Source organism: Pseudonaja textilis, chromosome 6 (genome assembly GCF_049901715.1).
Source record: "Pseudonaja textilis isolate UNSWEBS1 chromosome 6, rPseTex1.2, whole genome shotgun sequence".
Lineage (NCBI taxonomy): Eukaryota > Metazoa > Chordata > Lepidosauria > Squamata > Elapidae > Pseudonaja > Pseudonaja textilis.
Window position 1 is genome coordinate 60,561,394 of NC_141995.1, and position 17,770 is coordinate 60,579,163.

Sequence of the window (17,770 nt, forward strand, 5' to 3'; positions counted from 1 at the left end):
ATGAGATACAGATGAAAGAAAAAGAGATACAGAGAAAGAGATGAAATGAGAGAAATATGAGAGAAAGAGATAGAGAGATAAGAGGTGAGAGATACAGAGAGATAAGAGAAAAAGATGAGAGAGATGAGAGAGAGAGAGAGAGAGAGAGAGAGAGAGAGAGAGAGATACAAAGAGAGATACAGAAAGATACAGAGAGACACACAGAGATAAGAGATCCCAATATTTTGTTTTCTGTGTTGCAGAAACAGGTGGCCAAGCTAAGGACTGCATCCTGTCACTGGGAGTCCAGGTGCTTCAGCAAACAACGCACTGGATTCATATTAGTAGTCTGTGGGATTAAAAATTGTGAATGTAGTGGTCCCTGAGGTCCGAAAGGTTGGTGACTCCTGATCTATAGCAGGCAGATATTGCATTCATTTTAAATTCTAACATTCACAGTATGTTCTCTAGCAGTGGTAGTCAGCCTGGTCCCTACCGGCCACTAGTGGGCGTTCCAGCTTTCATGGTGGGTAGTAGGGGTTTTATCCCCTACTTTATAAATCACTATTACTGTGGAACCGGTGGGCAGTTAGAGAAAATTTTTACTACTAACAAAGATACAAAAGTGGGTGGTAGGTATAAAAAGGTTGACTACCCGTGTTCTATAGTAACTACAAATGCATTTTTTTTTCTTCCTTCCACACCATTCACTGTACAGATACTCTCTCCAATATATCATATTATGCAATATTATTCCTTCATTTATTATCCAGTTCTTTCTCATACAACTTTTCTATTTCTGTTGTTAATTTCAGCCACTTTACCTCCGATCTGTTTAATGCAGAGCTGTCAAATTCACAGCCCACAGGCCGGATGTGTCACAAGATGGCCACGCCCACCTCTGGTTTAATGAAGGGGGGGGAAGTTGTGATACATCACATGACAATATGTCATCACAAGTTTGACACCCCTGATTTAATGAAACATTTTTGCAAAACATAAAAACTGATTTGTAATGCAAGTAGTCCTCTACTTATGATGGGATCAGAATTTCCATCACTAAGCAATGAGGTCATAAAGCACAACAGCATTACTTAGTGACAACAATCCCTGCAATCATGGTTGCCATTGTCAACTGCCAGTTGGCTTTTCAAAATGAAAGTCAGTGGGAAAGCTAGGAAGCCAGCAAGAAGTTGTAAACCCAAGACCAGTAGGTAGGTAAGTTGCTATTACTGTTGGTGGGCAAGTGAGGGGATGCACAGAAGTGTGAAGAAGAGTATGTGCACAAGAGATGCCGCGCAGACTGAAAGGGGGCAGGATGGTGTATAAACTGATCAAGGTAGTGTGAGCAAAGAGGGGATGCATAGGTGAGAAGAGTTACTCCAGTGACTTGCAATCTTCCCTGTTGGCTTCCCCACTGATTTTCTAGAAAAAGTGGAAGGTTATAAAGGGCAATCATGTGATTATGGGCTCCTTGGCTACTAGTTGTAAATTTGAATAGGTTGCCAAGCACCCAAAAAGCAATCACATAACTATAGGATGCTGGGACAACCGTAACTCAGAAGACCACTATATTGATTGCTGAACAAATGGCCGTAAGTTACAGACTACCTACATATTTACCAGGTCTTTTTCAATGAATAAATGAAGAATACAGAAGGTAATATTAGTAAGAATGATACATTGCGGATTATTCACCAGATATACAACTTGTAACTCGAGTGATAGAGACTTTTGAATTCATCTGAAAATTGTAAACTAAAAGAAGCTTAGTGTGTTCTGAGAAAAAAATAAGCACATCTGGCACATCTGGGTCCAGATTTCCATTCAGCCACAATGTTTATTAAGTAACTAAACTAGTCATCACTTTTGAATCTAAACTACTGTAAGAGAGATTGTAGTATTCTACCTATGATAACTACAGTATGATCTGAATGAATAAAGAAATATGTAATAAATGAAATGATAATGATTAGGGCATGCATGTATGAATGGTTTCTAAATTACAAACTCAATTATTGTGTTTATTTTTACATAGCAAACCACTTTGTGGCTAAAATTGCTAGGACAATCATACAAATGCAAAACTGGTGAAACCCAATTAAATATAATTATAAAAATAATCTCACGAAAGCAGTTTGAAATAGTGAAGCTAAGGTATAATAAACAAATGTTTCTTTTTAAACTAGAAATATTTAAAGAGACAGAAATAACTTTACAATGCACCTTAAATTACACATAAATTCTAACCTATGTAGCAAATTAAAAGACATAACATAATAATTAGAGTTATACTCTGAACCCACAGAAGAATGGAGCTAACTCACAGGATGATAGATCCAGTTCATTTATCTATAATCTCATTTATATGGAATTCAAAAACTTCTATTGCGATTGTATTTTGAGTTGGGAAACACAACACCCTTGTCAAGTATATACACTTTGACAAGTACCGTATATAACACAGAGAAGAAAGACCAAAGGATTCCAGAATCTATCCTCAAATCAGACTGATCCTTCCTATCAGAAATCCCACTTTTGAATAGGTTGCATAAACAGATGTAATTCAATTGCTACATCTGATTGTTATGATGAAAAAATATGTTTTTTTCTGTTAGAATGCATATAAACTGTTTCCTTATAAAGAAAGCATCAACAAATAATTCAGAAAGAGGAGTAAAAGACAAGCGAAGACACTGAACAAAATAAAAAGGAGGAAAACATAAGGAACTAACTAACTAATAACTAACTAACAAAAATATGCTAAGAAGTACTTCATCCCTGCCAAGAAATTCATTAGTAATTAAACATGCTAAGAAGATGTTTTGTAACTTTACTGATTTTTAAAGTCAAATCCTTTTGCAGTGTTCATATGATAAACAGTTGTAATTATTTATGATCAATTAGTCCTATGAATAAATGGGAAGCAGATTACAATACCCTCTACCAAACTAACGCCATACACTGCCATAAAAAAGGCATACAAATGACAATATCAATATAAGAGCAAACTACTGTATATTTTAGAATGGTGGCACTAGGATTTTACAAAGTATTTAACCATTCCCAGACTAAATTTATAAACTTGGACTTAGATCTTCCCCATCCTAGCCTAACACTTCTTTAAACCAGGTTCAGGGAGGAAGAGGTTTATGAAGCACAGGAATCAATTTTCAAGTGCAGAATTTATGGCTTTACTATTATTATTCTTTTTCTCATTCAGCACTGCGACTATCAAAAGTTAGTTCTTCATTACCTGCAGTGCTGTGTATCATGTCTCCTTTTCCAAGAAGTCAGCACTTTCAAATTATAATAAACTGGTAAGAAAACATTTCCAAGTTTCCCCTTCCTGTATTTGACATTGTTTCAGCATTTTTCAGATTAAAGTTAATTTACAAAAAGTGGGAGAGAAAAACCAGCAGCACTAAAAAAAGTAGAGAAAATGAAGCCATTTATCTCTGAATCTCATGCATCTTGGATTATGTGAACTGCTTCTGTTCTGTGTAATTTAAATTCCATTTAAAACTATTGTTTTCATAGTTTCCGCTTTAAGATTTAAAAAAATTGTATAGAAATTATATTCAAATCAAATACAGTTTGCTGCTGGCATAAGTTCCATAGATAAATACACACCAGTTTGGTAGCATTCTATATATGTTATTTACAGCAGCTTTTCTGTATTCAACCGCACCCCTATCTGAACCCCATTGCTATTGAGCACAAACTCAGCTGTGATGATTTGCATCCCAGTGATGTAAGAAATAGCCCATAGAGACATGTAGAGTTTTTCAAACAAAGAAGCTAGTCACTGGGGTAAACTGTCTGCATGCTAATTGGCAATGGAGACAATACAGAGTTCAGATAACACTAAAAACAAAGAAAGGTCTGATTTTATCTCTTTGCTTGCTTCATAGCATGTATGTATAACATTCTATTGTTATGCATAGGGATAGGAGAACCAGATCAGTATTCTGTAAACAAAGAAACAAAGCTTAAACATGATCCTTTCAATTTACAATAATATCCAGGCTTTCAACCTGTTTGGCTTCCAAGTACATTTAGACTTTTGACTATAAGTTATAGGCTTTTAAAGTGTCTGTTGCTGAAATACTAATTCACCAACAGCTGAATTTGTTAAAACATTAAAATATACATACATCTGAGCACAAAATGATGAAGCTAAAGAAACCACAACCATAAAGAGTGGAAGTCTTGTGTTCTAAATAGAGAACTGTAAATGAAACTTATAACAATATACTGACAAATGTAAAATGCTATTTAATTCTTTGATAAAGAATTCATATGGTTAATCTTTGACTTAGAACCATTCATTTAGTGACGGTCAAAGCTACAACAGCACTGAAAAAGTGAATTATACCCTTTTTCACACAATCATTGCAGCAGTCCCATGGTCATAAGACCACATTCAGATGTTTGGCAACTGGCATGTATTCATGTCCTGGGTTCTCCTTTTGCAACCCTCTGGCAGCAAAGTTAATGAGAAAGCCAGATTCACTTAACAACCATGTTACTAATTTAACAACTGTAGGGATTCTCTTAACAATTCTGGCAAAAAAGATTGTAAAATAGGACAAAGCTTACTTAACTGTCTTGCTTAGTGACAGAAATGTAGGGCTCAATTGTCATCAGAAGTAGAAGAGTTACTGTATTTCTGGGTAAACTAAAAAATTCAAGGAACCTGAATTCAAGGAATGTGCATCAAATTCTTCAGTGATTATTTTATGCATTAAACAGAGTGGTTTTTCTTGATCCCTCATTAGCAGGTCAGCACAACTCATAGCAAGAAAAGGACCACTCTGATAAATTAACTATAATCGCCGGCCACAAAAGAATAGCTGGCACAAAGGCTAGCTGTTCAGCAGTTAGCTGTGTAGAAACAGAAGCAGCAATGTGGGTGAAGCCTGGAGGCCCTGAAAATGGTCACTACATGAGTCCAGGTTGCAAAAATAAAGGGGTGGGTTCTGAACCCTTCCTGAAAGTGGCAACTTTGACAGCAGTGGATTTCTTGAGTTTTCAAAAAATGCCCAGGCCACACAAGGCTTCTTAATGGATTACATGAAGTTCACATACATTATGTTTGTAGGTCCCAGTCTACAATTATTATGTCAGTTGTTAATCAATTAACTGGCAATCTAATTATACCATCTAATATACTTGCATTTTCTATTGGATACTCTATAAATGGGTATAATCTACTCTTACTTGTTCCGTTAATTATGTATTTTGGCAATCATTTTTTTTAATTATTGCTATCTGACTGAATAGGATACAATTAATAAAGCCAATATCCCATGTCAATAACAAAATGTTCACAAAGTCTAAAAAGTTTTTGAAATTATAAACATTCCCTTATTAAATATACTGTAAAGAATGAATATTGCCTTTTGTTTATACAAGTAGAACCAGTATGAGCTAGATAATTTTAAAATATAAATAATGCAGTAAATAAAACCCTTCCTCTCCCAAATCCTGGGGTGCTGCCACATTTTGTGTGTGTGTTTGTGTGTGTGTGTGTGTGTGTGTGTGTGTGTGTGTGCGCGCGTGCACATGTGTTCTTAGGACAGATGAATGAAGAATGACAGAAGTGTGTACATATTCTCAGCAGGATCACCCAAGGTGTGAAGCTGTCCCAGCTGCCCATCTAAAGAAAGCTGGCATCTATATTGGAAAGCAGGGATACAAGATGATGCTGGAAATAAAATTCTCACTTTATTGACAGCAAAAAAATGACACACATTTATACAAAGGCATAAATCCATACTGTTCAGGAGAAGAGAAACATAAATCAGTCCTGTAATTTCACAAAAAAAAACACCATATGGATAAGAAAATGCACAACTATTGACCTATCGGATGATGGGCCTCTTTTTGAGAAAGAACTCAACAAACTGAGGAAGATCTGAGGATCTTTTTGGAGCACTAATGATGCTTTTGATAAGTCTTCAGAATATCTAGTTGCTGAGGTTGCCATATGAGGAAAGGAAATCCAAAACTGCAAAGGCAGAATTAAAGTTGGAATGTTAGAAGTGTGAACATAGGAAATCTCAACACAGTGAAAGATTGAATGAAAAAAATAAAAATTGCCCTCTTCAGCATCAGTGGACTGAGATGAACTGGGATTGGACATTTTCAGTCAGAAGATACTGTTTACATACTCAGGACATGGAACACAAAGAAGGAACTGTGTTGTTTTGATTGTCAGGAATAATATGGCAAGTACAGTACTTGGCCACAATACAATCAACTATCAAAAATATCAATTACCGTAGACTTTGTGGACAACCCTTTAACATGACAACCATTCAGCTTTATGCTCCAATCACTGATGCAGAAGAGGGAGCTTGTGAGGGTTTTTTTCAAGTTCAATTTAAAATGGACAAATATGAAAGCAAGATGCCATTTCACTCACTTAACAACCATCATAAAATCTGTCAGTATCTTTAATGTACAATTACTTTCACATTTTAGAAAAGTAATGCTTAGGATCAACCAGAATAGGTTAAAGCCCCACATGATAATAGAGATGCCAGATGTTCAAATTAGCTTTACTCCATGGAATGTGAGACATTAGTGTTGATCAGTGGTGGGATTCAATTTTTTTTTTTTACTACCGGTTCTGTGGGCTTGGCTTGGTGGGTGTGGCAGGGGAAGGATACTGTAAAATCCCCGTCAGAGGTAGTATTTGCCGGTTCTCTGAACTACTCAAAACTTCCACTACCGGTTCTCCAGAACTGGTCATACCACCTCTGTTGTTGATCCATGCTAGATCATTGAAAAAAGGCAAAGAAATCTGTATGTGCTAATTGATTAAAGAAAGGCCTTTAACTATGTCAATCACATCAAGCTGTGGAATATGCTCAGAAAATGAGAATCCCAGCACATATATTTTCACAAATATCTTAGATATAGGTCAAGAAGCCATAGTATGGACACAATGTAGTGAAACAGATTGGCTCCAGGTTAGCCAAGGATGTGAAAGGACTTATTCAGCCTATATTTAAACATATATTAAGGAAAGTTGGAATTGAAGATGAGCGTGTTTTTTTAAAAAATGGGATGAAGAAATATTAATAACCTGCCCTATGCTGATAAGACTGTTCTAATAACCAAAATGCAAAGGATCTACAAGCTCTAGTACTCAAAGTCAAGGAGCACAGCGAAAAACACGGTACTGAAAATTAAATATAAAGAAACCCAAACTAACAACAGATAGAACAAGATATAGAACTGGTGATTAGCTTCTGTCTTTTACTATTAATCATCAACACTAAAGGAATAGGCAGTCACTGCAGACAAATCCTTGGGAGAACAGCCATGAAGGCGATGGAAAGGTTAGGCAAATACTTTATCTACAAATATCAGAATTATGCATGCCACATATTCCCTTCTATGGAAACAAAGGTGAACTCAGGAATAATTAATATTGATTCTTTTGAACTTTGTGTTGGAGAAGACTCCGGAAAATACTTTGGATAGCCAAGAAAAGTTCAAAAACTCAAAAGTTCTCACCGAAAGCGCAAATGACTCGGCTCCAATTATCCTATTTTGATACATTATACAAGTCTTTGGAGAAGGCTCTAAGTTTGGGAAAGACAGAATAGGACAACCAGAAGCACAGTAGATGGACTTCTGGGCTGTTACAATACCAATCAGTGTACCACTTGAAGACCTGAAAGACAACATTAAGGACAGATTGCAATGGAGAAAATCTATGTGGTCACAAAATGTCGACAACAATTTGATGGCACATAATCAGTGAAATAAAAGCATTTACATATTGTATTTATCAACTGTGTTTCTTTCTACTGAAATTACTACCTTTACTGTCAGAGAACAATATGGGTACAATGCTGTTGGCTACTATCCCTTGTTGAAGGGAATGGATGGAAGAGCCATCATTTTAAATCTCCGTTCAAATGTCCTATATCTGTTAGACAATTCCATTTAATTTGTGAGGAAAGAGTGATTCTGAAGAGTTAGAATGTCTCAAAAATGTAATAGAATTACAGAAATTTCAGAGTTATGCACAAGTTTATCCTCTCTAGCAGTCTGTCTCTTTGAAAGCCATCAATAATGTTGCAATATGCAGTTATTTGTTTTGCATTGTTGTATTCACTGATTTAAACTTGTAGCCCAATACAAATTATCTGTAACTGAATTCATTATGATTTACTTATAAGGATGTGTGAAATGACCTGCTCTGTAAAACATCTGTAGCCAGATTTTTTTTCTGTACATTGTATGGTATGTAACACTCCTTACAGCTACCCATCCTATCTACTTTTCTAAACATAAGGAGGAAAAAAAAGGATGCAAGAAATTTTTATACATGTTGCGATGATACCTGCGAGTATAAAAGGAGCAGAGTTTAAATTGCATTGCTTTCCACATTTTGATAAATGCAGCAAGCTTCTACAGATGTCTATAAATGAGGCAACCAATTATTTGTGAAGAGCACAAGTTTACCTCTATATCACAGGAGTCAAACTTGCCACATCACATTGATGTCACGTGATATATTGTGACTTTTTTGTCTTTGCAGAGTTGGGGAAGGTCTGGTCTGTGTGCGACATATTCGGCCCGTGGGCCACAAATTTATTACCTCTGCTCTATGGTAGCATACAACATGCCATAAATGTGCATGCACCAAGGAAACTGCAAACTAAACCGTACATAACCATTTCCAAAAATTTGAGATACAGGGCCACACACAATATAGTTGAAAAACGCTATCAAAATAGCTCGTAATTTTATTATTAGATCAAGCTTAATTATTAATCACTCCTACACAATGACAAAATGTAGAAAAATCACATTAAGAGTATCAAATCAAAGCCAAATCTAACAGGATTTATTTCTATACCAAGATTTAATCTCAAATGCTAGTAACAGATTTGGACAATAGTGCTTCTACAGATTATCCAATAGAAAAACGGATGTTATGAGGTTTAAATTTCTATCAATCTACATTCTTATATATTTGTATGCAGAAATGAAAGGTAAGTTAGAAATCTGGAAGAGAGGTTTAAAAACATACATGCAACATCTTTTTTAAAAAAAATACATGTAGCACAGGGTTGAAATAAGGGGTTCTTGGTGCTGTCTGATCTTGGTTGTTTTCTTGCAGATGTTTCATTACCCAAATTAGGTAACATCATCAGTGCACTGATGACATCTGCCAGAAAACAACCAAATTCAGTGAGCACCAAGGACCCCTCAAAAATCTAACAAATAGAAAAAGATGTAGAAGACTGAGCTAAACAGACTGATATAGCCAAAGATGTACCATTTGCGCTTGATTATACCATTTTAACACTATAACTAAAATCTATATTCTCTAAAATGTGAATCAACAAATAGTCACTTATATCACCACCTAGAAATATTTGTTTTTATTGGAGGAAGGTTCTTTTTTCTTTCTTTAATGGGAATTATATTAATTGTAAAGAACCAAAGTAGTTTCTCTAATTGTAAATATAACTGCATTCAGATGTAACCAAACCATAAAAAACAAATTGCGGTGAGCACCCTGACCAGACACTCCATCTTCCTTTCTACACAAAGTACCCAAAAAATTAAAAGCGCTCAAAGTATATTTTGCAGCAGTTAAACTTAAAATTATAAATAATTTCTAACCTGTTTCTGCAGTAACATGTAAAACTGAGATAAACTTGCAGTTATCAACTACTCAGAAGGAAAATCTATAAGTGAGTAAGCTTGCCACTTGTCCACGTGGATATCTATCTGAAGCTCCTTCTTTTCAAAGAAACTAGCTCTTGAATTCTCTATTACTGCTTGTTCCAAAAAAAACATTCCCAGTCTGAGACTGGAACATTTCCTGTTTTGTTTATTAGGTTCTTTTATCCCGCTTTTATTTATTTATCTCAAAGTGGCAAATATACACAATTTCCCTTCCTCCTCCTAATGGTCTCATTGGTCTATTACTAGACGTAATGAGCTAGTCTTAGAGGGACCTGAAGGTCCTATTGTTGTACATATACATCTGAAACAGAAATCAGCTCCTAAACAGGCAAGCATTTAGTAAGACTTCATGTTATAGAATGCTGAGGGGGAGTGAATGTAGTTTGGAAGCATCAATTCAGGTGTATATCATGGGGTAGAAATGATGGTATATATTACAACCTAATTATTGCAAGGAAAAGGCGATGGACTTCTAGTTAGTTTATTTTAAAATGCATTCTCAATATGGATATCAGAACGAGAGTGAATACAACCCTCTAGCTTAAAGATCATTCTTATTAGTACTATGCCAGTTGCTGCCGTAGCATGTTTCTCCAGGATTTATTCCTGAATGAGATTGTCAATCTGGAGACTTAGCTGAGTGAAAAAAGATAAATTAATAAGATATTAGTCATTAGTACTATTTTAGAAAGACCCTTTTTATTATTTCAACTTCATTTCAAAATAAATTTCGTATGCTAAACCATTTCATTTGTATAAATAAAATCTGAAACCTGAAGAATGAAATTTCCTTCAAATGAATGAATTAATTTATGGCCATAATAAGGATAGTAACATTTTAAAACATGTCCTTTTCTGATGATCATTCATTCAGTGATTGTTCAAACTAGCAATGGCAGTGAATGAGAGGTAGTTATGACTAGCCCTTGTATGGCTGGCAAGCATCCCTGATGATAATTTGTAATCTTCCCTCCTGGCTTCCAACAAGCAAAATCAATGCGGAAGCCGGCAGGAAGTCACAAGTCACAGTCACACGAGGTCCTTGCCCAATAATCCAGTCCTCTTTTAACAATAACCATCAGGATTATCGGAACTGCCATTGCTAAGCAGCATGGTCACATGGTATTTCAACTTACAGCCATGTCACTTAACAATGGAATTTCTCCCCTCAATTTGTATTGTTAAGTGAAGACTATCTGTATTCTTCCCACAAAGATTCTCACTTTTAAAAGACTCCCTAAAACGGTTCTATATTCTGGTGTTTAAGTAAACTTCATAATCAGTCTTTAACAACTGCTATCCACCAATGATTTTGGGCGTATCATTTTCTTACATCCCAGTTTTTCACTAACAGATTGTCATTTGGGGGAATAATGAGAGGGGAGTACACTACCTTTAGATTCTCAATGAAAAAGGTGGGATATAAATCTAATAAACAGTTCTGTTCAACTAAAAACTATGACTAAACCCAAAACTAAAATGATCGCCTTAAAGATGTAATAAATATTCTTAAACAGAATCTGAAAGGAAATATGGGTAACTTTATAGGCCATGCAACCAAAATATATTGAATAGAAATTGAAAACAAAATTACTGAAAGTTGTAGCTTCAGCAATACAAATTACTTATCTGCTAAGTGGATTGTCAAAAATGAAATAAAAGGTCCATTTATTAACTTAAATAAGGCCAATTACAGTAGTCATTGAATTTTCTGCTGCCTGGATATATTTTACTGACATTTGGGATTAGCTGTGAACTCATGTGCAAAAAGTTTCCTTTAAAATATGTTACAAATTTTTAGTGTGTAAACATTTTTAATATTGCAGCAGCAATATTACAGTTTAAGTGTTGTCACATCTTACTATTAAACACCTGGTAACACCACTTTACTATCTGAAATTTTTCACTACAGTTCAACTTTTCTAACCTACTACTTGAAGTGTATGTGTGTATGTGTTGTATGAACCATCTGATTAATGTACTGTATGAAGAATAAATAATAAAAATACTCAACAAAATGATTAAAATTCCAATGCCTGGGGCAAAATCTTTAAAAAACCAATCTAAATCATTTATCAATATCAAAGTTTCAGATTAATTGGATAAGATTTTAGCAGATTGCAACACTGTCATAAAACTTCAAAATAACTGGCTGCTATAGCAATTAAAAAGTGCCTTTTGTAAAATCAAGATACTCAGAAACACTTTAGGAAGCAGGTAGAATGGCACGAATTCCAACAAATAACAGGAAGGTAAGCTACTGAGCCAAGGCTTCAGTGGGACTGGCAAACAGCTTATGCATGTTTTAAAACTTCAGTAATAAACTTTCAACTATTATTCCGAAGTAGAAATAATTTGCTAAGATTTACACACTGTTAGAAGAGTAAGCATCTTCCAGTTTGGATACTGTTTACCAATAGCTAGTAATCCAACAATGACAGTGAGTCAACTCTTGACACTCCACAGAAGCAGGGCAAAAATAAACAGGTGTTTTAAAAAATAATGCTTATCCCTTTGCATTTTAATTTTGTTCCATTTTTTTAGCAATTTCTTGAATTACGAACGAAGTAATGGCAAACTTAAAAGGGAATTACCAATTAATTGCTTGTTATAAAATGAAGTGTCTTAAACTACAATAAGCAATAAACTATATTTACTATGTATCTTCCAAAAAAAAATCTAATTGTTCTGTTTCAAAAAAAAAAAACTCACTCAGAAAAACTTGTAATAAACAAAATACATAAAGAAGTTAATACTGATTATTCCTTCCTGGCAAACTGATTACTTGGTTTCTAAGGATATAAATACTTATAACAAATGAATGAATACATCTTTTAAAAAACTATCTTTGCCTGCTTATTGGGAGAAAAACACATTACACAGGCCTCCAGAAACAGACACAACAGAAGTTTAGCAACCTAGTAAAGTAAATAAACTACCAAGCAATCCCCAGTTTGCCTTTAGAAACAGACACAACAGAAGTTAAGTAACCTAGTACAGTAAATAAACTATCAAGCAATCCCCAATTTGCCTACCAAAAGTGTTCCTGAAATTGCCTGCCTCTAGCAACAAATTCATTTTGGCAATATAGGAAGGCAAATGGCTAAATTAAGCATTTGTCTTAATACAAGTAACCATCTAAGAAGAGCTGCACTGTTAATGGCAATGGGGGACGGGAAGTCTGCTGCTGTGAATCAATAACCTTTTCTTTCTGTAGTTTACCTGAAACATAGGTTACTGAATAAATATATATGTTAATAATTATATAAATAAACATTACTGAAAAACATATTTACTGATATAGCCACGTACAGATAGGACGCAGCATTTAAAACACCCGAGCTCCTGTGATTTGTGAATGCCATGGGCACTTTTTTTTTTTTTTTTAAGGGCACAATTCAATTCCAAATACACTTTGTATTTGTACCATGTATACAAATACTCACGTTTATACTGCTCCCTATTGTTTTGTAAGCCATTGACAAATCAAATCAATCAATAAAACAGTTACAGAAAACAGCCCATCTGTCCAACCTGGACACTTTACCCCGGGGCACTCCATTCTCACTAACAAATTACACATTAAAATGGGATGGAAAGTTTGGGGGAAACTATAGATATTAAGGAGAGGTCTACCACCACCCCCACCATCGCAGGAACAAAGATGAGAGGATTTTTTAGGAGGGACCACGGGTTTTAAGATGCAGAGTAAGGAAAGAAATTTCAACGTGTATATAGGCCAACTTGGAGAGGACGAATTCATCCAAGGACGAGCAGGGGTCTCCGAAGGACACGTTATTTTTATATATATATATATATATATTTTTATAAATAAAAATATATATAAATATATAAATATATAAATATATATAAATATATATATATAAAAATATATTTATACATATATATATATATATAAATATATATATATAAATATATAAATAAATAAATTAAAAAGTCTGATGATGGCAGATGAGATTCTGCCGAAACGCTGCTACAACTTTAAAAGCACAACTACAATGACGTGGGAAAATACCCGAACAAAGCTGAATGCCATACATGTAAGTACCCGCGAAAACTTAAGAAAACAAATATATATATACACACACACGCACGCACGCACACACACACACACACACACACACACACACACAATCGACTGGGGGGAAGACATGAGGGAGGGTCTCTCAGAAGAGGGGGGAGAATATTGCTCAGAAGTACCTGGGGGCTCCTGTCGGCCGGGTTTTTCATGACCGCCTGGCGGAAGTTATTATCCACGTAGGACGCCATATCGCTCCCCCGTTTTCTTTCCGTACTTTCAGGCCGGCGCGGCGGCGGAGGCGGCAGCGGAGGCGTCCCGGCCCGTTTCCCGTCGCCCTTCTTCCACGTTCAAGGCGCCTCTTTTTCCTGCCCGGGAAAACCGAGACGGCGCCTCCCCCGGGGCGAAGGAGTTCTCGTCCACTTTCCCCACCCCACCCCACCCCCCACCCACCTCGACCCCCCAAACGTGGCAAGGAAAGCTGAGGTAAAACTCGCTCCGGCTGAGGTAAAAGTCGCTCCGGCTGAGGTAAAAGTCTCCCCGCGCGGCTGCTACTGTCCGTCCTCCGCGACCCCGCTCCGCCTCAACAGCGCCGCCCTCCGGTCGGGCCCCTCGCCCAGAGGAGTCCGGGCTGCTGGCGGCGGCAGAGACGGAGACGACGACGACAGGCGGCGGCGGCGGTGGCGGCTCCCAGCCCCGCCTCTGCCGGCCTGCCCAACGGTGGTGTTGTCGCTGTCGCCCTCCTCCCCGCTCCGCCGCCGCATCCCCTCAAGCGGCAGGGGCGGGAGAAGGACCGCCGCGTCCTTTTGTCGAGCTCGGGCCTGGAAGGAAGAAAATAAAAGAGGGGGGGGATGAAGGCGGCAGGAGGAGGAAGAGGGCGAGGAAAGAAGCGGGCGTCGGGCCAAGCCAGGCGGACGGCCTCTGAAGGCTCGCCCGGGCTTTGTGCCGCGGCAACCGCGCTGAGGCGACGGACGAAGGAGAGGAGGGTGAAAGCACCGCCCGGCCGCACCGGCAGCAGCAGCAACAGCAGCGAGGCGGGGAGGAGCCGCGCCGCCTCACGTTCCCGCCCCACCTCCGAGCTCGGCTCGTCCCTCAGCCGCGCCGTCGCTCCCTTCTCGGGGCGCGGGAGTCGCCAGGGCCGCGCTCGAGCGGTTGCCTCAAAAGCAACACCGGGATTCCCTTGGGCCGAACCGCCGAGCTCCGGATTTTTACTTTGGGAAATGTCGCCCTAAACTGGGGACTTCTTCTTGGAATTGTGGAAAGGGGGAGAAGCGAATTTGATAAAGCGAGGGCGCCCTGTGAGGAAGTTTCGGACGTGGAAACCGCATTCGGGACAACAACCCTCGTTGGGAAGAGTATATATATATATATATATTTCAGCCCAGGCTGGGAGGTTAACAGGTATAACCGATAATCCGAGTTGGAAAGGACCTGGTAGGTCATTTAGGCCAGGGGTCTCCAACCTTGGGAACTTTAAGACTTGTGGACTTCAACTCCCAGAATTCCTCAGCCAACTTTAAGACTTGTGGACTTCAACTCCCAGAATTCCTCAGCCAACTTTAAGACTTGTGGACTTCAACTCCCAGAATTCCTCAGCCAACTTTAAGACTTGTGGACTTCAACTCCCAGAGTTCCTCAGCCAGCAAAGCTGGCTGAGGAACTCTGGGAGTTGAAGTCCACAAGTCTTAAAGTTCCCAAGGTTGGAGACCCCTGATCTAGGCCAAGAGTCGCCTGAGTTGTACCTCAGGGACCACCAAGCTCATCCTTTTAAATCCCGCCGACCGGAGAACCTGGGAAAATCACCCCCCTCCAAAAAAAGTCTGCAGGAAAATTCCCCATCCCGTTTTCCTACCGATCGATCATTCTTTATTTGGGATCATAGGATATCGTCTCCACTTTGTTCTCAAGAGGAGAGAGAGAGAAAGACTTTTGAGGTCATGCAAGGAAAGCAGCAGAAGCAGCAGGAGTCTTTCTTTTTCTCCTCCAAATTCCGCCAGAAATGAGTCTTTATGAGACGTGTCGTACCGGCGCAGCCTTTTGGAGCAGGATGCCTTGCAGGGTCCCACAGACTCATTTCTGGCCAGGGGTGGGATTCAAAAATTTTTTACTACCGCTTCTGTTAGGTGTGGCTTGATGGGCATGGCAGGGGAAGGATACTGTAAAATCTCCAGTCAGAGGTGATATTTGCCGGTTCTCCAAACTACTCAAAAGTTCTGCTACAGGTTCTCCAGAACTGGTCAGAACCTGCTGAATACCACCTCTGTTTCTGGCGCAGTTTGAGGGAGAGAAAGAAAGACTTTTGCTGCTTTCCTTGCGTGCAGCCAAAAGCAGAAGTGGAAAGAAGCAGCCCGGTGGCCAGGCAAGGCGCGTGGGGCGATTGGTGCAAGTTCTCCCCCTCTGCTCTTCCCCCCTCCCTTCCCTCACTACCATGTGTTGTTCGCAATGTAAGTGACGCAAGCCTTGTGTTCCCACAGGCCATGTGGGCGGAAAAGCCTTGTGTTCCCGCGCAGCCTGGATTAACTGCTTTGGGGGTGACATTTCTCTGTGGACCACCCAAATTTTCTCACGGACCACCAGTGGTCCCCAGCCCACTGGTTGGCGACCACTGATCTAGTCCAATCCCCCCGCCCAAGCAGGAAACCCTACACCATTTCCGACAAATGGGAGTCCAATCTCTTGAAAGTCTCAAGTGATGAAGCTCCCACAACTTCCGAAGGCAACTTCTGTTCCATTGGTTGATTGTTCTCACTGTCAGAAAGTTTCTCCTTATTTCCAGATTGAATCTCTCCTTGATCAGTTTCCACCCATGATTCCTTGTCTGGCCTACAAGTGCTTTAGAAAATAGCTTGACCCCCTTCCTCCTCTCTGTGGCAGCCCCTCAAGTATTGGAAGACTGCTATCATGTCTCCCCTGGTCCTTCTCTTTACTAGACCAGTTCCTGTAAAAGGTTAGGAGAAAGAAACCTTGTGGACCCCATCTTTCCCTCCCAATGGCAATGATTTTGGTGGGCTTTAGAAAGCCTAGGAAACTTGATCAGCCTTCTTCAAACTCTTCACATCTGTTTGAATCCCATAACTGGAAAGTGGCCTCACCTTCCTTGTAAGGAATTAACCATTAGAAGGTATTAGATAGGATAAAACATCTGAATACTCCGACAGTAATCAGGGTTAATAAGATTCTTAAAGGCATTTGGCCCCACGCTGAACCATAATCATGATGATTGGCTTCCCACAACATGCTAAAGCTAAGATAAAATGTGATTGCCTATCTTGTGGTTGCTTGTTGGAACATAGCTACATTGTCTGAATATATGAATAAAGCCAACAGTATTAAATTTTCAGGCCTGATGTTTTACAAAGTTAAATAGGACTTGCATACATATGTCTTATCAGTGGTATAAGGCTTATTATTAAAATACCCTATTTGACATGTTATTTTCAAAGCACTCCCAGGCAGTTTAATTACTTTCCATTTGTACTTTGAGGGAATAAGACAGTCGCTCAATCTATAGCCCCACTTCTCATTGTCTTGGACTTTCCAAAATTGTGTTTTCCTAAAAAGCCTGCTGGCTAAAGCAGATGGGAAAATAAATGTTCACTATCATCCTCCAACTAATTTTAAGTCCAGTAAGATGTTTTTTCCAAGATTGTAGAATACAACCTAATCACCAAATCATTTCTTTTTAGCTGTAAGCATACAAGTCCCCTCCTGAGTGTTGTGCTAATTTAATGTAGGCTTTTATCAGTATCAGTTAAAAAATAATTACTTCATACAACTAAGTTAATGAAACAGTAATAAAACAGTAAGCATTATATACAGATTCAAGACCCAAAACAAATAGATTTTTGATAATCACACATTACTTTGAGAGGAAGCCAGTGGTATGTCATGTTCTTAGTAAAAGCTGCTATCCTCCATCAAAGCTCCTCTGTATTTGCCAAATGTCCTTGCTTTCTGATAAAAGTCTTAAAAAGTTATTTCTAATCTAAATTATGGAATGGATTTTTTATTTAATCACTTGAGTCTTTA

At 38.3% G+C, this 17,770-nt stretch overlaps 1 protein-coding gene across 3 annotated transcripts in view; it reads right to left on the reverse strand.

Moving 5' to 3' along the window:
* RAPGEF2 (Rap guanine nucleotide exchange factor 2) overlaps window positions 1–14,798 on the reverse strand; it is a 139,165-nt gene extending 124,367 nt beyond the window's left edge. For all 3 annotated transcript variants that reach the window (XM_087936682.1, XM_087936683.1, XM_087936681.1), the window contains exon 1: window positions 13,924–14,798. In XM_087936682.1, the coding sequence (XP_087792808.1) occupies window positions 13,924–13,992 (69 nt within the window). In that variant the 5' untranslated portion in view covers window positions 13,993–14,798. The remainder of the gene's footprint in view (window positions 1–13,923) is intronic.
* Window positions 14,799–17,770: the final 2,972 nt, after the last annotated feature.